This window comes from Geotrypetes seraphini, chromosome 13 (assembly GCF_902459505.1).
Source record: "Geotrypetes seraphini chromosome 13, aGeoSer1.1, whole genome shotgun sequence".
Classification (NCBI taxonomy): Eukaryota; Metazoa; Chordata; class Amphibia; order Gymnophiona; family Dermophiidae; genus Geotrypetes; species Geotrypetes seraphini.
In genome coordinates, this window is record NC_047096.1 from 79,360,638 (window position 1) to 79,382,219 (window position 21,582).

At 43.1% G+C, this 21,582-nt stretch overlaps 1 protein-coding gene across 2 annotated transcripts; it reads left to right on the top strand.

The window, feature by feature from the left end:
- Positions 1–882: 882 nt before the first annotated feature.
- Positions 883–17,038, top strand: CDK5RAP3 (CDK5 regulatory subunit associated protein 3). Of its 2 annotated transcripts, none has more exons than XM_033919152.1 (14): positions 883–993; positions 5,521–5,566; positions 5,697–5,828; positions 6,779–6,879; positions 7,474–7,522; positions 7,609–7,787; positions 8,229–8,365; positions 8,633–8,777; positions 10,335–10,439; positions 10,701–10,785; positions 13,574–13,662; positions 15,035–15,240; positions 16,308–16,479; positions 16,607–17,038. In XM_033919152.1, exons 1-14 carry the CDS (start codon positions 988–990, stop codon positions 16,670–16,672), a joined length of 1,518 nt encoding a protein of 505 aa, XP_033775043.1. In that variant the 5' UTR covers positions 883–987; the 3' UTR covers positions 16,673–17,038. The 2 variants fall into 2 exon arrangements, with proteins under 2 accessions (XP_033775043.1, XP_033775044.1); XM_033919153.1 differs by having other exon boundaries at positions 15,131–15,240.
- Positions 17,039–21,582: the final 4,544 nt, after the last annotated feature.

Consider the following 21,582-nt stretch of genomic DNA (forward strand, 5'->3'; position numbering starts at 1 on the left):
ACAAGGCTTCAAAGAAGGTTTGGATAGGTTCCTAGAGGACAAAGGGATTGAGGGGTACAGAGAGGAGTAGAAGTAGGTTATAGGGATAGGAGCAAGAGGTAGTTATAGAAATAGTCAGGGACCACTGCTCAGGCAATAGGCCTGATGGGCCGCCGCGGGAGCGGACCGCTGGGCGAGTTGGACCTCTGGTCTGCCTCAGCGGAGGCAACTTCTTATGTTCTTATAAGAGAACTCTGGCAAATGTAAATATCAAAAGGAAACAATATTGCAATTGGATGTCCAAGAATGGGGGAAACAGTATGGTTGCATTATCCACTTTATAGGTAATATATGGCATTGCCTTCCAAAACTAGTTTAAAAATGTATTAAAGATAGTCCAATAAATAGGTATCATCTTATTTTTTTTAATAATAGAGAGCATAAGTTTTAAGAAGTTGGGATGCTGTACAGGCAATCAAATTTAAAAAATCACAAAAAATAGCAATAATCGTATATTGCCTTGCTTCCTACTTAATTTCACCATTATGTAATTCATTTTTGGCTTCTAAGCGTTCCATTTTAAATGGAAAAAACTGGCATGCTAACAGTCTTTGTCCACTTTAATTGACAATCCCACCTTTTACATATATTTGTCCTGGTTTTTAGAGAAAAATGTTTTTAAGTTTGTTTTGTTTTATTGCCTTGGGCGGAATTTTTTGATTCGGGAAATGGTTAATGAATATGTATGTATAAGTACAAGCACCAAACGAACAACTCTGCCACGCCTTCTACCGCTGACTCTGGCGTAATGCAGATGCCCGCCTGCACGTCCAATTCTCGTATCCAGCTGATTGGTTGAAGTCCTTTTTCCTTCCTATTGGTCCTTTGCTCCTTGTGTCAGAAGGTTGGCAGAATTTACAGTTTGATTGGTTGGTTAGGCCGCCGTGCTGTGCAGCGATTGGTTTTGTCTTTTGTCTCCGTAGTCTGGACGTGGCGGATCAGTGAAGGATGCAGGTAAGACCCGGAAGCTGAGCGGGAATGGTTGGGGTGGGGGTGTCACATGTATGAATTCCGTATGTACATGCATAAAAATAACCTAGCCAACCCCACTCCCCCCAAAGAAGCAGATCTAAAGATGTCAAAACCGCGATTCTTTGGATTCGCTTCTTGGTTTTCTACTGTTTGTGGTTTGCAGCAGACCTTGGCTTCTTGTTTTTGTTTATTGTGTGCATAGAAATATACATAAAGGTGCATGTGTATCGTTGTGCTTGAACAGAGCTCACATATAACGTCACGGGTATCCCCAATGTTAGCTCCCGCCCAATATAAGAGGATGGGCTAACAGTCTTTTGTTAACTACACATATGTTTCATACAGTATACTATGACTTACCAAAGGCATTCATGCAAATGCAGTTGCAAATAGAAAAAAGTGACTAGAAATCAGAAGCAAAAAATGTTTAGCGGTGGAGAGAATAAGTGGAAAGATATATTTTAAAATTAAGCAGAGCACAGAGCTGCCAAGGATTCTACTTGTTGGAATCTATGCTGCAAGTCTGATGATGCATCAGGATAGGATTCTCAATGAGCCAAGACTAGCCTAAAATCTCCCTCTTGGAACTCAGTAAATTGGCAGCTCTAATACAATGCACACCTCTGCCTCAGCACCTTGAGGTTGTGGGTTCAATCTCTGTGTCGCTCCCTGTGACCCTGGGCAAGTCACTAAATCCTCCATTGCCCCAGGTACTGTAGGTAGACAGCCTGCCGGGACAGATGGGGAAAAATACTTAAGAGTATCTTAATGTAAAAATCGCCTTGATGGTATTACGAAGGGTGATATATAAGTGCCTTAATAAACACCTATATAGATTCCTGTCCAAATGGAAACCAAAATAAAATTGCTAGGAGTCATCCTTGATAAAGATCTTACATATCATGACCGATCAACTGAAGATAAGTTGAAAGTTTCTTCTATCATTTTTGCACAAACAGCCCTGCTTAAAGTTTTTATATTGTGGGAGAGCAAATGGAGGTTTTTTGCCAGTGAGGTGATCGCCCAACCACCTTGGACCACCATTATGGTGGTGGGAGGGTTCCAGTCTGAGGCTTTTCCTCCATTTTTTATTTTTTTTTTTAAACTCCTTGTATTTAAACTACAGCAGCACTGTTCACTTCTTATATGACATTTCTTGTATTTTTCTGGTGAAAGTGTACATTTGAGCATTATTAAAAAATGAAACACGCCGACTGCAACTCATCCAAAATACTGCTATCAAACTAATCCATAAAGTATGATCATGCCAGCCCCCTCCTTCGAGAAGCACACTGGTTACCAATTTCACACTGCACGACATATAAAATTCTTTCTTGTTTTCAAAATCAAACTTACCCGTTCTCCAGTTTTCCTTGATAAATTTATCATTCCTTACTCCTCATCCAGGGCCCTTAGATCTGCTGACCAGAACCTGTTAACCATTCCTTCGATTAAAGATCTCTATTATACAAGAAACACAAATTTCTCTGTCACAGCTCCCATACTCTGGAATGCCATGCCATCCCACCTCCGCCATGAAAATTCTCTCAATAAACTCAAAACCAATCTCAGAACCTTTTTTGTTCCTGGACGCATTCTAAACAATAAGATAACATTGCTTTTCCAACTGCAGCGTCCTTTTTCCTTCCTCTCATGAGAATCACTTCTATGAAGCGATCACCCGTTCCCTGATGTTCCTCCCCATCCCCTCATACCTCTTTTAATTTTATTTTATGATGTAATTACTCTTCTTCCCTTCCCCTATCTCCTTCTGTATCATTTATGTCAAATGTAATCATCTTAACCTTGTTCCCACCACCCCTTTTTATTTTTAAAATTTTATGTTTTATATTATTATAGCATTGTAAACCAACCAGATATACATCGATAGTTGGTATAACAAAATATGAATAAACTTGGAAACTTATACACACCAAGTCGTAAACATTTATCAACCTGCTTGCTATAAGTAGGGTTACCAGATTTTGGGCTGCAAAACCCCAGACACATGGCCCCACCTTGTTCTGCCTTCAGCCCTACCCCATTCCACCTCTAGCCCCGTCCCCACAAAGCCTCCTCTCTTCTTCCCCGACAAGCTGTGGCTGGAGGGCCTGGAGCACGCGCTGATGTGTGTGATGTGATCCACGCATGCTCAGGCTCTCCAGATGCGGCCAGAGCTCATCGCGGCTGTCCAAAACCCAGACAAACTGCTGGGTTTTGGAAAGTCCATCCGGGTACCTGGGCAGTCCTCTAAAAAGAGGACATTCCCGGGTTTTCCCAGACGTCTGGTATCCCTAGCTATAAGTTAATATCCTGACTCCCTACATATTAATAAATACATGGATATACTGTATATCTATATCTGTTTTATGTCTATATACTGTAGTATAGAATACAGCACTATTGAAATGATAAGTAGTAGTAGTAATAGTATAAGGGCCCATCAAAAGCGATAGGAAAATAAAAGAGCTGGTCACTGCATTCACTTCCCTCCCCCTGCTGCTAGACACCCTCCTTTCCTCAGCTTTAAAACTATTTCCCCAGTAGACGAGACATGTGTGCTGAACCAATATGTGCACTTTTTCCATTAAATATGAATTTTTTTTACACAGCTTGCATAGTTTTATATGCACTGGGGCTGAGTAATGATTAGAATGCCAGTTTGTATATAAAAACACATTTATACCCATATGAAACCTGCAGAAAATTGCTCCAATTTTCCTTAAGTACGAGGGGCATTCAATAATATATCTCCCTGAGTATGAAAGAAAGTAGCGTGTTGAAACAAGTCTGTGCATGTTGTGATATGTCTCAAGGTTACTCATGCACAGTGTAGCAAGTGTGTCGAAACAAGTCTGTGCATGTTATGATATGTCTCAAGGTTACTCATGCACAGTTGCAGCTCAGTGCAAGTCTAACATTTCAAGAGACAGGATGTCAGCAGAGTCCTCATGTGAATCAAGTAAGAAACTGCTAGATTTGGAGCACAGTTCAGTGATAAAATTTTACACAAAAGAAGGGAAAAAACCCACAGGAGATCCATGAATGCATGACTTCAGTTTATGGTGAGCCTGGCCCATCATCTTACAAAGTAAAATTTTGGAGCAAGCAGTTTAAGGTGGGTAGAGAATCCATTGAAGATGACCTTCACACTGGATGGCCTGTGGAAGCAACTTCCACAGAAATGTGCAAGGAAGTCAAGGATTTAATTTTTTCAGACAGACAAATTAAGATTTCCTGAATAGCTGATAATACACTGCTGTGACACTTCTTCCACATGGAACTTTGTCTGTGATGTTGATGCCTTCATGGTCATAAGCAAAAATCATCATGTTTGACTTTTGATTGAGCTCGTCAAAATTTTTTGGGTCGTAGGGAAGATAGAGCTCTCCACTCATCATTGAAAAACTACACAAATACAGCTGGGAGGTGTTACCTCATGCTCCCTACAGTCCAGACATGAGTCCACCAGACTTTGACCTTTTTCCAAAGTTGAAACAACCTATGCGTGGACACAGTTTTGCATCTCTGGAAGAGCTTTCTTCCACTGTTACCTGAGCTATTCGGCAACTGAACAAAAACAGTGTCTTGGATGGAATAATGAAGCTTCCTGGACGCTGGGACTCGGTCACTGCAAAGTAGGGAGAATATATTGAAGGAATGCAAAGAAATACTTGGAAAAAAAATAAAACATGTAAATTTTAAAAAATAGTGTTCATTATTTATGAAATGACCCTCGTATCTCATTTTTTTTGCATGATAAAAAGTTCTTACTGCTGTGTACTGTACAGTTTGCAAATGTTTCATGAGATAAAGTAATAATCCAACCTAAATAACATTACAGTAATTTAGGTGTGAAGGGGTCAGTGCATAAAACAGAGCTTTGTGTGAGGGCTCATCTAAATAACTTTCTACATGTTGAAAGTGTCTAAGCATTTCTTTATTAAAACTGTAATATGATCTGGCTTTCCAAAGACAGATGTTGATTAATTTCTAAATACGTGAATTCAATATAGTATTCTTATATACAAGTGCTTGAACTGTTTGCTCCTTTTTTTTTTTTTTTTTGCACTTGTTGAGTGGAGTCTGTTTCTTGCCTTTGAATATTTGTGGTGTCTAGGATTTATATTGAACAGATACATAAGGTAGACATGGAAAAACCATTGCTTATTCCAGGGGAAAGGGAGTATAGAATCTTGCTTTCTTTTGGGATCCTCCCAGGTACCTTTGATCTGGATTGACTGCTATTAGAACAGGAATCGGGGCTCAATGGTGTGACCCAGTATGGGTTGTCTTATATACAATCTGTACATGAATATATACCATAAACAGGCACTTTCTGTCACTGTGAGGTATCATGTGATATATCTATTGTGAATTTATGCACTGATAGGGATTTATGTATTTATTCTGCATGAATAATTTGAGGTCAAGCAGCTGTCCTTCCATTTTACCCTGTTATTTTATTTCTGCTTGTATTTATTTCTAAAATAATTTATTTTCCAATAGGTGCATCAGAATTTACCAATTGATATTCAGACCAGCAAACTTCTCGGTAACTATACCTTAACATGTCTGAAGTGGAAAAGCATCTTCTTCTTGTTAAGTTTTACTTGTTAAGTTGGGAGAGTGCCTACTTGGCAGTGAGCTGCACCTAACAGTCTATGCATTTCTTTCTTGTACAGATTGGCTGGTGGACCGAAGGCATTGCAATCTGAAATGGCAGAACCTAGTGCTGCAAATTCGAGAGAAGATCAATGTAGCCCTGCAGGACATGCCGGAGAATGAGGAGATCAGAGAGCTGCTCTCGGGGTCCTGTGAGTGTGGTCTTGCACAGTCCTCTGATTTCAGCAAGTAAAGGGGTGGCAGAGGAAGTTGGGATGAGTCTCTGGCAGATAGCAAAGCTTTCATTGTGTGTCATGGTGGTCAGTCCCTGGCACTGGGTACTGAGCATCAATGGGTGAAACCATAGCACTGACAGAACTTCTAGAATGATCTTAGACTATGCTGGATATTGAGTGTGTTGAGGAGTCAGTCTTTGGCGCTTTCTCTCAGGTTTCAAGGGGTTAGTATCAGATTTATTTCTGGGTACAGAGTATCATGGGGTCAGTCCCTTGCACTGTGCTGGAAATAAGGGAAAAGGGACAGAATTTGATAAACCTCTTTTCTGTGCTTACAATCAATTTACATAATACAGTACTCCTGAAAGGTCACTTTGGGCAGCCACAAAATTTAGAGACTTGAAGAAAGCACAGATGTTTATTCAGCATATGCGGACCCCTGAGCCCCAAGCTGGCTTCAGAAGTCCTGAAACCAGGAAGGAAGTCATTCGCTGTATTCTCCGACTGCCTCTTCCTGTACTAAAGTCAGGCCTCACCAATCAGGAGCTGCTGTGACACGCAGCTCCTGATTGGTAAGGCCAGACTTTAGTACAGGAAGAGGCAATTGGAGCATACAGCAAGTGATTTTTTTCACTCGCCGGCGCTCCGGCTGCCCTCTCCTGCCCGGTCATTCGCAGTCGGAAAATACCGTGAATGACCGGGACCATGAACTGCCGACCGTGAATTTGCGGGGGAGCACTGTATTGTATATATAGGTACTTATTTTGTACCTGGGGCAATGTCAGTTTAAGTAGGTTGCCCAGAGTCCCAAGCAGCTGCAGTGGGAATCAAACCCAGTTCCCTTGGTTTTCAGGCCACTGTCCTGAAGTTGGTCTCAGACTCTAAGCTGGATATTGAGGATTATATCTGGGATTTCTATCTTTCAGACCTTCATTATTTTCATTGTTTGAGAATTGTTCAAATCCTTAAAGGGACAGAAGCATCTACAAAGAATATATTTGGTCGTTATTCTTCACAGCGTATGAAGGTAAGTAAGATAACTACATGGGATGCATGTCCTATGGCATGTACCTGAAGCTCTGAGAATGAGGCATATCCTTCAGTTGTACCTTACGATCTGAGTGTGATGTCCCCCTTCTGCTCCAAGGAGCATATCTGAAGATTTTGGAGAACTGGCCACTGTCCCCTCCTGGGGTGTACCAGAAACTCTCAGTGTGGTGTGTCTCCCTCATAAGGTACCTGAATTTTATAATGTGCTGCATATCAGTATGGAAAACCTTCCCAGAAAACGCTAACTTGGTATTGTAACACTTTTACAGAAGATTAGGTAAACTGCTCTGAATTGACTACCCAGTCAGTAGTAGTGGTATAGAAGCTTTCCCAGAGATTGAGTTGGGAACCCTTGGTGTAATGTACATGAAGCTTTCAGGGTTGCACATGTCCCCCAGAGTATGCATGAAGCTCTTAGTATGAAGCGTTTTCTCTGGGCATATGTGGGTGCTTTAAGTGTTCAGTAGTACATACTGTTTTGTGATTAAACGTTTTGGTGCCATGCTCTGTTTCTCCATTTCTTTTATTGTGCCATGACTACTCTCACCCTGCTCCCATTCTGCCTTCTTAGGACTGGCAAGAGATTGTATCCTTGTATATGAGAGAAAACACATACCTGGGTATGTAACTGGCCCTGTTCTTGCTGGCTGCAAAGAAGGTTGTGGGAGCAGACATGAACTCCTTTTTTCTTTGTTTCCTGCCTTAGCTGAGGTCGCCAGTCTCTTTGTACGCAGTGTAACTTATGAGATCCCATCTTTGAAGAAGCAGATTGCAAAGTGCCAGCAATTGCAGCAGGACCTCATCCGTAAAGAGGAGGAGCTTCAGCTGGGTGCTGCAGAGATGAAAGACCGTTATTATGCATCCTGCAAGCAGTATGGTATCATGGTGAGAAGAGGGAGTGCTGCCCCACTTACTTTTACTGAAAGTATGATATCAGGGCATGGGAATGGTCACTGCTTCAGAGTAGGAGCATCCCAAGTAACTCCTGCTCCTGCTGGCTGAGTTGTAAAAATGGCAGCTGCAATTTCCCATAGTAACCCTGTAGCTGCCATTTTGAAATTACAGCCAACATGGGCAGGAGCAATCCATTTCCAATGCTCCTACTCCGAAGAGGCCACTAGACTACCAGGGCTTTTAGAAGGTGGGCACAGAGAGGGCCTTCTAATGGGGAAGGAGGGAGGAGGAGGGCAGAGCTGGTGGGTGGCAAGTTTCAGATCTAGTTCTGGCCAAAACCAAGTGGTAGTTTTCGTCGGCAGTTTGATTTTGGCCAGAACTAAAACCACTAGTTTCGGTCAGACTTTAACATTGTACTGTGCTTGTGTGCAGGGTGAGAATGTGCGTCGAGAGCTGTTGGCTCTGGTGAAAGAACTGCCTTCTTTGCTGACTCAGATTGGCACTGCTGCCAGTATCCTTGCCCCTGCAGTTCACATGTATCAGGCCTGTGTGCAGTTTGTATGTGAAAGGTGAGAGACATCCTGGGTGGGGGAAAAACACCACATCATCAGTTTCAGATACATCCCAGAGAAAACACAGCACACTAAAGTGCCAGGAACATTCACCATATCAAGAGCGTCAAAGATTTGTGCTGACTGGTTTTTCTGAGACATGTATGTGTTGCAGTTCTAGGTGGATATATTGGATCTATCTGGACAATTTGTGCAGGTGGCACTTTTCTTATGGGCAGTGTATTTAAGCTGTGCCAATTTGTGAGCCGTGTCTCTTGTTTGCAGTCCCCCTGAACAGGTGGTTCCAATGCTGAGATACATACAGGAACATGGAAACTGTACAGTGTATGAATGGAGAACAGGAATCAGGCCTGACATCATTCAGTGTCCCAGAGAGGAAGAAATGAAGGAACCGATAGACAAGGAGCAGGTATTAGAGAATGACATGGTGGCTGTTACCCGCTGAAATGGTGGGAGAAAAAAAGTGGCCGCCACGGGTATGGGGACAAGGCCATTCACCGCCCCTTGGAGCAGTGAATGGCCTTGTCTCCGCAGTTAAGGAAGGAAACGCGTGCAGTTACTGATTGTGCAGTCCAGCAGCCCCCTCCATCCTTCCTAACAATCGCCGCTGACCGGGCATCTCCCTCCATTCCCCTTATCTTCCCTGACGATTTTTTATTTTCTCTGAAAAAACAGCCAGAGCTTTGAAGTCACATGTGGCTGCCGGAAAGTTCTCCTCTGACGCAACCCGAAACAGGAAGTTGCGTCAGAGGAGAACTTTCCGTCAGTCGCACGCCACTTCAAGGCTCCGGCTGCTTGTTTGAGAAAATAAAAAATTGCCAGGGAAGGGGAAAGGGGGGAGGGAGATGCTCGGACCATGGCAAGCGGGAGGGAGGGGACTGCTGGACCGCACATAGGGTACTAAGGGGGGTGGTGGAGAGGAACAGACGCTGACGGGAAAAGGGGAAGAGAGAATGGGGAGAAGATGAAAATGGGGAAGAGAGAGTGGGGAGAAGACAGAAATGGGGAAGAGAGAATGGGGAGAAGACACTGAAGGGAAATGGGGATTAGAGAGAGAGGAACAGACACTGAAGGGAACTGGATGAAAAGAGGGGATAAAGAAAAAAAAGGCACATGCTGTATTGGGGAGACAGATATCAGATCTGAAGGGAGGAGAGAGATGCTAAAAATCAGGGAAGGAAGGAAAGATGGAAGGGAAGAAGACAGAGATGCCAGACTATGGGGGGAACGGAGAGAAGAAGATGGGTGCCAGACCAATAGGGGGAGTGTGTGGAGGGAGAGATGGAAGGGAGAGGCACAGTAACAGAGCATATGAAAGAGGCAGAGAGAAGGCAGACAGTGGATGGAAGGAATTGAATGAATAGAAGATGAGAAAAGCAGAAACCAGACAACAAAGTTAGGAAAAAAATTATATTTCTTTTTTTTTGCTTTAGGATAAAGTAGTATATTAGTTGTGTTGATAAACATTTATTTAAAAAAAAGCCCTGCCAACTGAAGATCTCTTTCTCTAGTTCGTCAGCCAGAACTTTGTTTTATAAAATGACAATTATACAAAATATTGTTTCTTTTTATATTTTAATAAAATAAGTTCAGTATAAAACTATTTGAGGCTTGTGTGGATGAGATCAGATGGTTTGTGGGGATGGGAACCGAGCTCACGGGGACAAATTTTTTTCCCCTGTGTCATTCTCTAGCAGGTATAGGCCAATAGTGGAGGGCTCTGCTGTTGCAGGATGATGTGTAATGAGCTCATATCTGTCCCTGCCTTTCATCTCACTACATTGATGTCACACCTGCCCTTCATCTCCCTCCCTCTTTCCTCTTCATTCTGCTTTTATCCTCCTTGTCACTCCCTATTTTCCTTTTCATCTGCTTCTGCTCTCTGTATCATGCTGTCTGCCCATCTCTTATCCTATGTCTCCCTTTCTTCGTTTCATGTTGTTCCTTTCTCTCCCTCCTCGCCTAGATTGACTGGGGTGATTTTGGGGTGGAACCTTCTGCGGATTTGGAGTTGTGTGGAGCTGAGGCTGATGAGATTAAATGGGATATCTCTCTGGAGCCTGACCTAATGGTAAATCTTTCTTTGCTGATGTTAATTATTTCTTCCCGATGATGATTCTGCATTCCTTTGGGCTTTGCTTGAGAGTGGTTGGGTATGGATATCATGAAATACAATCCTGTGCCTGATAACCTTGGTTTATTATGTTGGCTGAAGGGGTAATGGAAGTAGAGGTTTTACTTCTCCTAACCTGTAAGCAGGAGGTAGCAGGGTTACATGAGACAGGAAGGTCATAGAGTCCTTCTAAATGATGTTACCTGGATCTTTTTGCAGGAAGCTGGTAGCAATGCTATAGACTGGAGAGATGTGGAGGATGCTGCCCCTGTGGAAATCACACTGGTAGAAACTGGGACTGAAGGTAGAGGAATAATATTGTCTCTGTAATCTCATGGGGGATAGAACCCCAGCACTGTTACATCTGAAACTCTGTGGGGGAGGGACAGAATGCATGTATAACTGCTCTGTGCTTATCTGTATTTCTATAGCTCTGAATATTTATTTAAAAAATTTCTACACCACCTAAGTGGTTTACAAAATAAACATACATAATCATGTATACACACACAATCATTAAAACATTATCTACTCACTCCTTCAAAGCTGTCTAACTTACTAAAACTAGCACATGTCTAATAAGACTTCAATAAAACAGACTGTCAAAATCTGAAACATCACTCCCTAGTAAAAGGCTTTCACAAACAAATATGTTTTTAGTTGCTTCTTAAAAGGCATCTTGTCTTTAAATAGCCTCAAATATCCTGGTAAAGCATTCCATTTCAGAGGACCCACCACAGAAATGGCTGTTGCTTGCGTCTTTTTGTAATGAGTTTCACCAGGCACTTCTATTGATAGCCTCATGGAAGATTCTGACCTCAACGATCTAGAACAGGGGTGCCCAAATGGTCAATTGTGATCGACCAGTAGTTCGCAAAGGCAATGCAAGTCGATCGTGTTGCCTTTACGATCTTGTTTTCCCTACTTCCCTGAGCCAGGCCTGGCGCCTACAAGCACCCGACCCACAAGCCTTCACCTCCAATGTTGAAGTTCTGGGCCAGCCAATCGCTGCCTGGCTGGCCTGGCACTTTCTCTCCACTTCGGAATTGACGTTGGAGGTGAAGGCTTGTGGGTCCGGTGCTTGTGTGCGCCAGGCCTGGCTTGGGGAAGCAGGGAGAAATTGGCGTAGTGGCTTGGGGGGGCAGGGGGGGAGAGAAAGACAGACAGAAATAAAGAGGGAACCTATGAGCGTCGGAGCTGCGCACGGCATTCAGCGCAGCACCCTGCGCTAAAAAATGCTATCGCGGTTTAGTAAAAGGGGAGGGGGTATATTTGTCTATTTTGGTATAGTTGTTACTGAGGTGACTTTGCATATTTTAAAGTCATCTGCCTTGACCTCTGAAAAACCTCCAAATACAAATGATAATTAACGTTTTCTCTGCGTACATTATTATGCTTTGTGTTTTTTTAAATTTTATTGATGGTAGATCATTTTGACTTGGTCATTTTAAAAGTAGCTCGCAAGCCAAAAAAGTGTGGGCACCCCTGGTCTAGAAGGTATGTAATGTTTCAATACCGGCTTTAAATACCACGGTGTTACCCCATAGATTGCTTGGTGAACAACCATCAAAATTTTGTAATCAATTCTACATTGAATTGGCAACCAGTGGAGACTTATCAATACCGGCACAGTATGCTCATTCCATGCCACCCCCATAATCATTCTCGCCACTGGTGATGGCATCAAGGCTGATCCAGGATGGACCCTAGAAGGATTTTCTGGCTGTGCATGGGGTTCCCATACTGGAACAATTTCCTGTGATCCACAGTCTGTCTTGTCCATTCAGACTGGTCAGATGCTTGTCTGCTCTTCTGCATAAGGAAAAAAAGGCGTGTTGGAGAAGAATAACTAATAAACATGATAATCAAAAGCAAATAAAACAAGAAACATGGTTGACAATGAAGCATCAAGTAAGACCCTGAAACTCGCTGACCCAGAGGGCTCCTTAGAGCCATCTGTGAGTGCAGCAAAGAAAAGCACCAAAAGCCATAATTACTTTGATCCACTGGGCTTCATTAAAGCTCCTACAGGCACAGGCATCACCAAAAACAAGACTACTGGCCTCCTTGAGTTCTGCTCTGGGCACTAGGAGGCTTAATCATACTGAACACTATGACTCAGAAGTAAAAACATAAAAATAATCAGAGCAGTATGTTCGCAGAAAGTGTGGAACTGCACCATCCCCATCTCTCTGTGTAGCAACATGGTGTCGGATGCACTTCTGCCACCCGCTGTGATGCTGATGTCAGGGCATGTTACACAGATTGCTCTGCTACTCACAGTGTGGCAGGTTCTCTTAGCACACTCCAGCTCCTGTGCAGAGGAAGCAGTACCAGCAGTCTCCTGTCAGAGACACAGCTGACCTGAAAAGCATTCATAGCACTTCTAAGAAGCACAGGACCTTTAAAACTGACTATTTTAAAGGGGACATATGCAAGTTGCAAAAGTGGCTCAAACCTGTACCATACAGGTAATAATTTCCACTTAAAAAGGAGTCATGGGGACACATGCTCACATGTCCCAGATATTCCTCCTCCTAAGAGATCATGGTTTCTTCATAACATAACATAAATCTTTATTTATATACCACCGTGAAAGCCTTTCGGTTCAAAGCAGTTTACAGGAAAAATGGCTAAGGAGGATCAGCAAGCTACAAAAATGGAGAGAAGACTGAAAATTGTATAAATTGCATAGAGGGACAAGCAGGGTTTTATAAGGAGGGAGATTCATTTCCACTTTTCTCAGATAAGAGTTACCTTTCCGTTGGACACCCAGTGTGAGGTGCAAAGCTGTCACACAGCACTTGCTTTCCACCCTGTGGAGTGTGCAAGTGACATCCATAGTCAGCAGCCCCACCCCCCAAGAAACAGAAAGAAACACGCTGATGTATTACAGACAAGGATAATCTGGACCTTTCTTGGGTCAGCATAACTTGTCCAGAGTTTGAATAACTCAGACTACCCTAGACCTTCTTCTAGACCTGCATGGTTCATTTTGTTTAAACTGTATTCCTGATTCCAAAGAGTCACCCAAAGCTGTGTATAGTAACCAGAATTACAATCTATACAGTCTGTTTTTGTTCATGATTCAGTTCCAGATGGTGTTGCTTGTGGAAAAGATGCTTTAACACTTCTTGAAAATCCAGAAATCCGAAACCAGTTTATTGACGAACTTCTGGAGGTGTGTAGGGAGGGGGGATGTCAATGTTAAGCTTAAAGGGTGCTTCTGGGATTGTACAGAGCAGTAAGAAGCTTTGGCATGTGCTCCCAGGATGACTTGGGATGTTCCTGCAATTGAAGGAATAATAATAGGATATGGGGTGGCCCTTGAATTGTAGGAAGTAGTATGAGGATTTGGGGGTCTTTATGGACTTGTTAGGTAGTTTGAGGCTTGGGGGATAGTTCTTGAGATTGTAGGGATTTGAGATGCATGTGGGATTATGAGAATACAATATGAGTGTTTGGAGTGCTTTTGAGATTATATAGGGTGCTTCCAGGATTTTGAGGACTGTATCAAAGTTTGAGATGTTCCTGGGATAGTTGGGGTAAGAATAATGGTTAGGGTGCTTTTGGGATTTTGTATGGGATGAGGTAGTACTGGAAGAGGGAAGTTTCGGGGTGCTTCTGTTATTATAAAGGGCAGTGGTAGGAATGCCCCTTGGATTGTGGGTAGACAGTGAAGTGTTTTGAGATGTTCTAGTACCATGGGAAGTTATCATGAGGAATGGGGGGGAGGTCTTGGGATTGTGAAGGGGTAATATGGGACTTTGGATTGCTTCTGAAACTATGTGGGACAGTGTTGGGATGGGTCCTTTTACTAAGGTGTGCTAAACGCTAATGCATCCATAGACTATAATGGACTAATATTTAGCACATACTAAAACGGCTAGCGCACCTTAGTAAAGGACCCCTTTATGAGAGCATGAGGTGCTTCTGGAATTTGTTGGGTGCCAGTATGAGGGTATGGGGTGGGTCTAGGATTATAGGAGTGGTGTTGAGTGCACTTCTGGAGTTTATGTTTATTAAAATATTTGATATCCCGCCATTACATAAAGGTCAAAGTGGTTTACAATAAAATATAAATTACTCAAATTAATTAAATAAGGAACGCCAAATATTAATAGGAAAGAGAAAAAAATCATTCATTTCAAGGGGATACTTTGAAGATTTGGGGATGCTTTGAGAATTGTGGGGGCATCATAATGATATGGTGTGTGCCTGGGATTATGAGGAGCAATATAAAGGTTTTGGGTGGCTGTGGGATTGGGGGGGAAGGACATATGAGGGTGTGCCTTGGATTATAGAGGGTTTTCATAAGGAAATGTCTCAAAATGTTCTTTGCAAATACCATGACAGAAATGAACTTGCCCTAAACTAGGGTATATGTTGGATCTGATTTCAATCTCTCAGATTTAATACTTGCAGTTTGCCAAGGAGCTTCCTTCTAGATTTTCAGAGTGTAATGTATATAGATAAGATATGCAGGTGCACTTGGTACAGATGGGATATATGGGGTAGTGTGAAAGTTCAGGAAGTCTCCTTTTTTGTCACAGCTGGAGCTCTTCCTGTCTCAGAGGGTTGTAGAGATGAGTGAGGAGGCTGACATTGTGTCTGTCATCCAGTTCCAGCTGGCCCCATCTATTTTGCAGGGTCAAACCAAGGAAAAGGTTGTCGCTATGGCAGCAACTGTGCAGGATCTGATTGGTCAGCTGACCTGCATGCGAATGCAGCATCTCTTTATGATTCTTGCATCCCCAAGGTCTGTGTCTTTTTTTTTCTAAATTTATTTGACATTTTTAAATTTTATGCCACATCCCTTCTTTGGTTCATATTTTTGCCCATAAAGATCTGGTAGTGATTTGCATTGAAAACAGCAAGATGCCCCCAGTCCCCTCATGTCTACTCCCCTTAATCCACTATGAAACCCTGTGAAGGGTATGGAAAAACTGGAATACGAGGACAGACTTATAACACTAGGATTGTTCTCCCTTGAGAAAAGGAGACTGCGTGGGGATATGATCGAGACCTTCAAAATACTGAAAGGAATCGACAAAATAGAGCAGAGAAGATTATTTACATTGTCCAATTTGACACGGACTAGAGGACATGTAATGAAGCTAAGGGGGGACAGGTTCAGGACTAATGTCAGGAAGTTCTGCTTCACTCAGAGAGTGGTTGACGCCTGGAATGCCCTCCCAGATGAGATTATTGCGGAATCGACCGTCCTAGGCTTCAAGAGCAAACTAGATGCATATCTCCTTAAGAGAGGCATATAAAGATATGGTGGACTATAAATTAAGCCAGGTGTACACCTGGCAGGGCCTCCGCGTGTGCGGATCGCCGGACTTGATGGACCAAAGGTCTGATCCGGAGATGGCATTTCTTATGTTCTTATGTTCTTATGCCTCCCTACACTGTTAGGGGGTGCTGAGTGCATGTTCCCTGTCTTCCCTTGGTGGAGGGGAGTTGGCTATATGTTCTTCTCTGCTCCCCTTCCCCCTTTGGAGAGGTGTACTAACTGCATGTCCATCTTTTCTTCCACAGAGGTAGTGACTACATCTTTCTTGCTCTCATACTGAAGACATGTTGGTTGCATATACCTTTTTCCTCTTCTCTCCACCTCATGGTTAGAGGAGTGCTAATCACAAGGCCCTCTCACTCTCCCTCTTTGAGGGATGCTGAACACGTCTCTCTATTCCCCCTTACTAAAGGACTGTCTGTATTTTCTTAGGCTGTAATTCCACCCCATCCCCCACTAAAGTGGGGGCTGACTGTCTGTTCCCCCTCCCCCACTTCTGACTGCCTGCCCCACTCTCCTGTTTACAGATACGTAGATCGTGTGACTGAGCTGCTGCGCCAGAAGCTGAAACAGTCTGAGTTGAAGGGGCTGAAAAAGGAGCTCATGGCACAAAGAAGAGAAGCTGCTCTGGAGGAGCAGAGGGTTCTGGAGCCCAGACTCGATCTGATGGTGCAGCAGACCAAGAACCTTCAGAAACTGGTGAGATGGCAAATGTCGGCATGTCTCAGGGCTTCTGATTTATATTCCTCATCCAAAGCCTCCTCCCCCCTCTTTCTCCACTGCCTTTCCTTTCTTCTCCTCATGGACTCTGTGCTGCTCTTTTCAGATTGAAGAGGATCTCTCTAAGAGGTACAACAACCGTCCTGTAAACTTGCTGGCTCACAGCCTCTGATGCCATCAGCCCTTTCTCTACTGCCCTCTGCGCCATCACTGCTACAGGAGCCTCAGGGAATGGAGCATCTTGGAATAATGAAAGAAGATTCTAGGAGCTGGGAAGCCAGGATGGGGCTGGGGCAGATTAGTATTCATCTGTAACATGTGGAAACCAAGTGAAGGAAAGAGGGGATGGAAGGGATGCTATATAAGAAAAAAGTCCTATGAAATAGCAGAAAACCAAAAAGAACTGTGGAAAAGATGTTTTTGATACAGCCATTTATTGAGTCAATCTCAATGTTACATTCACAGAGCGAAATCCACATATGTATGAGATGGTGCGGTCACTTTATTTATTAAAATGATTACATACCATAGCATACAAGTAAAGTACTGTCTCCAGTTAACAGAGAAATACTGCACATAAATTTATTGAACATTACTTGCTGTCATTCCTCCATTTTCACTCTGGGTCAATGAAATATTACTCTGTTCTCTGCTCCCCTCCATGTTTCACTTTATATACCTTTTCCACCTTTTTTCCTCTGTCCTATATTTGTTCTTCATCTATTTTTATTATTTTTGTTTTATTAACTAATTGCAGCTGCCTTGATATGGCTATGCAGGTGTTATTTCAGTTTCCATTAAGCTAAAATAACTCTTCTGAGTACATCGCTTCTCTCTCTCTCTGTCACTGGGTACATTCTCCTGTCTTTCTCTTGTTCTTTCAGGTTAGTTTTGCACATAAACAAAAAAGGAACCGACAGATCTTGTCAAATCAAAAACACAAAATACTAACCCCCGACCCTCCCCCTTTTACAAAACCGTAACGCGGTTTTTATTGTCAGCCACGGTGTTAACAGCTTTGCCGCTCATTGGGATTCTGTGAGCGGCGGAGCTGTTACCACTGCAGCTGGCAGTAAAAAACATGCTGCGGTTTTGTAAAAGGGGGGTGGGGTGGATAAATGTATTAAGAGTTGGAAAAATTGCACAGCAGTGGAAGCAATGCACCATGTTTATATAATTAATAAAAATATTTAATGGGAGAAAAAGCCTCAGAAATGGTTGGTGGCTTCACAATAGAGAGTTGTGCGGGGACAGAAATCAAACCCGTCCCCACTCATCCCTGTTAGAAATCAAATCTGTCCCCGCCCATCCCCACTGGATTCGAATCCAGCCCTGCTCATCCCCACAAATTTCAAAAGTAGTTATTTCATCTAATTATGCTGCCGAATTAAAGGCTCTGGTAGAGACCCATTTACAAATAAACAAAGATACTTTATTAATTTGGAAATATTAATTGGAAAGAATACATACTTTGTAAATGGGTCTCTGCCAGATCCTCTAATGTAAATATAAAATATAAATACTCCAGCTGATGAGGACCCTCAAGCTATGTCTGCTGAGGACTTCCTCTAAGGTGACTCAAGTTTCTTTTTGCCAAGCTTGGCAGGCAGCAGCAGTGTCCCTGAGTCACAGATGCTGGCACCTCAGTGGCTCAGAGATGCTGTCAGCGACTGCTTTGCTTAGTGCAGGGAAGTTCTGGCCACCTTTTGGAGGAGGTCCTCAGCTGATGGTGCTTGGGGATCCCCACCAGCCACAGCAAGGATCAGCAAGTAGTTCAACACTGGAGAAATAAAACCAGAAATAAATTTCCTTTTCTGTTGAACACAATACAAAGATATCTGCTATATATTATGTATGTAAACTTGTAACCTGTTCTGAGCTCTTCTGGGAGGACAGGATATAAATCCAAATAAATAAAATAACATATTTCAGTCAATAAAATAACATAGTTTCAGTCAATAAATTCCTTTTTTTACCTTTGTTGTCTGGAAATGTATTTTTCTATCTTGTTGGTTCCAGTTTCTCTTTTTTTCTGCTTTCCTGTCTCCTGCAAATTCTTCAAGCAGTTGCTGTCCATTGGTTCCTTCTATCATGGTTCAGCATTTCTCTCTTCCCTCCCATTGTACAGCATCCTCACTCCCTTTTATCCTGGATCATTCTCCCTCTTTTTTCCCCTCCCCAATCCTGCACAGCATTTCTTCCTCTCTCCCTCTCTCTCACTGTTCACCATCTCTCTTTCTCTCATTCCCTCCCTTGTTGCAAAGGGAGTGTGGAAAGAGCGAGGGATCCAGGGTGCACCTCTCCCACCCCCTCTACTACAACATCCAACATTTCTCCCTCATCCCCCAGACCATGTACAACATCTTTCATCCCTGCCCACCAGCCCCATGCCCAACAATTCTTCTATCACCCTTCTCCAGCACCATGTTACATCTCTCCCTTCATCACCATGTCCAACATTCCTCCCTCTTACAACTCTTTCAATCTGCCCCACTGTTCCCTTTCCACCAACATACCCAACATTTCTCCCTCTCTTTCCCATGCATCTCTATCACTCCTCTCCCTCCCTATGCTCAACAGTTCTCCTCTTTCTTCTATTCCCTTTGCGCACCTTCTCTCTTTCCCTCTCTCTCACACACTCATGCCCAACAATTCTCCCTTTCTATTCCCTCCATCCTATATCCCAAGTTCATGCCTCCTTCATTTCTCCCTTCTGTGTCCCAAGTTCATGCCCCCTCCCTCCTTCCTTCCAGCCTTTCTCCCTAGTTCGTTCCCCTCTCATGTCCCAACGTGCTCCCTTCTTTGTCCCAAGTTCATGTCCTCTCTTTCCCTTCCTTGTCCCAATGCGTTTACTCCCTCCTTTCTGTAGCCTACGTTTTGCCCCACTTCTACGAGTGTGTACCAGAGCCATCCAAGTGGGCCTCCTCCTTCCAACCACACTTCTTCGCAAGGCTGTGGGAAATGGTTCTGCATGCTGCAAGTGGCTGGCCCAGAAGCCTTCACTCTGACTTTAACTCTGATGTTGGAGGAAAGGCTTCCATGTCGGCTTCGGGCAGCATATGGGGAGCACTGCACATGGCTTTGTGGAGGGGCAAGTGCAGCTGGAGGGCAGGAAGAAGGAGGTGCTGCTGATGTAACATACTCGTGGGAGCCTCTCAAGGTGCCTCCATCCCCGCGACCCAGGGGAGAAAACCCCGCGGGATCCCTATGGACCCAGGAGGAACCCCACAGAATCCCCTTTGGCTCCATTCCTGTGCAGCACTCTACATCATAACAATTCAAGTTCAAATGCCACCTTTCTTATAATCACAGGTGGGGGAATTTTATATGCCTGTGATTATACGAAAGTTGGTATTTGAACTTAAATTGTTGTGAAGTCACTAATCGTTTTTAAAGCTTTTTCTCCTCCGTTATATATGTTTATTAATTTTATAAATGTGGTGCATTTTTCCCACTCATGTGCAATTTTTTCTACAGTTAATACATTTAGTATTTTGTGCTTTTAGTTTTCCACATACCATCCATGTGTGTCTCTTTCTCTTCTTAATATGTGTCTTCTCCCTCATAGTAACACATGGTACATTCAACCTGCCCAGCAATGATCTGTCCACTTTGGGTAGATGTACATACAGATTCCCATATGGAACCCAAACTCTAGACCCTACCCCCTCCCTGTGTCTCTCACCTAACCTATTAGAGCAATACTTACTGTGAATCAATTTTTTTACTCCCATCAAAAATTACAAAGATGAAGTTAAAGGGAAATACTTTTAAAACCAATAGGAGGAAAATTTTTCAGTCAGAGAATAATTAAGCTCTGGAACACGTTGACAGAGGATGTGGTAACTGCGGTTAACGTAGCTAGGTTTAAAAAAGGTTTGGACAGGTTCCTGGAGAAAAAGTCCATAATCTGTTATTGAGACAGACATGGGGGAAGCCAATGCTTGCCCTGGGACTGGTAGCACGAAATGTTGCTACTATTTGAGTTTTTGCCAGCTACTTGTAACCTGGATTGGCCACTGTGAAAACAGGATACTAGACTAGATGAACCATTGGTCTAACCCAATATGGCTGTTCTTATGTTCTGGAGAAACAAAAAAAACCACTGTTCCTGATATGGACTTTATTACAAAATCAACATAGCAATCCACATAAAAACCTTAAGGACCTAGTCTGCTGGGAGCGTTGGACCCAACACGGTCCGTGTTTCGACAAGAAAGTCTTCCTCGGGGGTCCCTACTAGTCCTAGGATGGAAGATATGTGGAAAAGCTAAACAATCCAAAAATACTAATGCGTAGAAGTTCCGCGTAAACTGCGCTTCAATAACCAGATCAGGATACTGGGCTAGATGAACCATTGGTCTAGCCCAGTATGGCTGTCCTTATGTGCAGAGTACCACCAATGATTTCTCCACTGCTTCTAGGTTTGTAATTGCTACTCCATGCAAGTTAATCCCCGGTACTTCATTTCCATTCTCTTGCCATCGTGTGTCACTGGGGTATTATTTTTTAATCTTTCTCACCCTTATTCTTGCTAGTGACAGGGGCCAATGTAGTAACCTGATGCTAAAACCAAATTATATGCAAATAATCTGCACACAAAAAATGTGTATAACCACATGAGAGCATGCTGATCACCACAGAAACATGCATATGGGTGGGTGGTAGCTTCAGATTTGCTCACAAGAAAATAGCGGCACCTAGAAATGCTTGCGTATGCCTTATTAAAGTTTAAAGTTTATTAGCTTTTATATACCCCCTATCAAGGTTATCTAAGCGGTTCTACAATCAGGTACTCAAGCATTTTCCCTATCTGTCCCGGCGGGCTCACAATCTATCTAACGTACCTGTGGCTATGGAGGATTAAGTGACTTGCCCAGGGTCACAAGGAGCAGCGGCGGGGTTTGAACCCACAACCCCAGGGTGCTGAGGCCATAGCTCCATCCACTGTGCCACACACTCCCCACAAGATCAGGAAACAATATATTCACATGTACATGTCTGGAATGTTATTCTCTGTGTAAATGTTACTGTATGGTATTTGAATGTCTGCAGTCTAGCAGTTTACAGCACCTCCTCCAT

What these genes read in the sequence shown, in the direction of transcription:
- CDK5RAP3 (XM_033919152.1), top strand. An exon ending in AACCGATAGACAAGGAGCAG is followed by an intron (nt 8,778 to 10,334) that starts GTATTAGAGAAT and finishes CTCCTCGCCTAG; the next exon opens with ATTGACTGGGGTGATTTTGG. An exon ending in ATGATTCTTGCATCCCCAAG is followed by an intron (nt 15,241 to 16,307) that starts GTCTGTGTCTTT and finishes TCCTGTTTACAG; the next exon opens with ATACGTAGATCGTGTGACTG.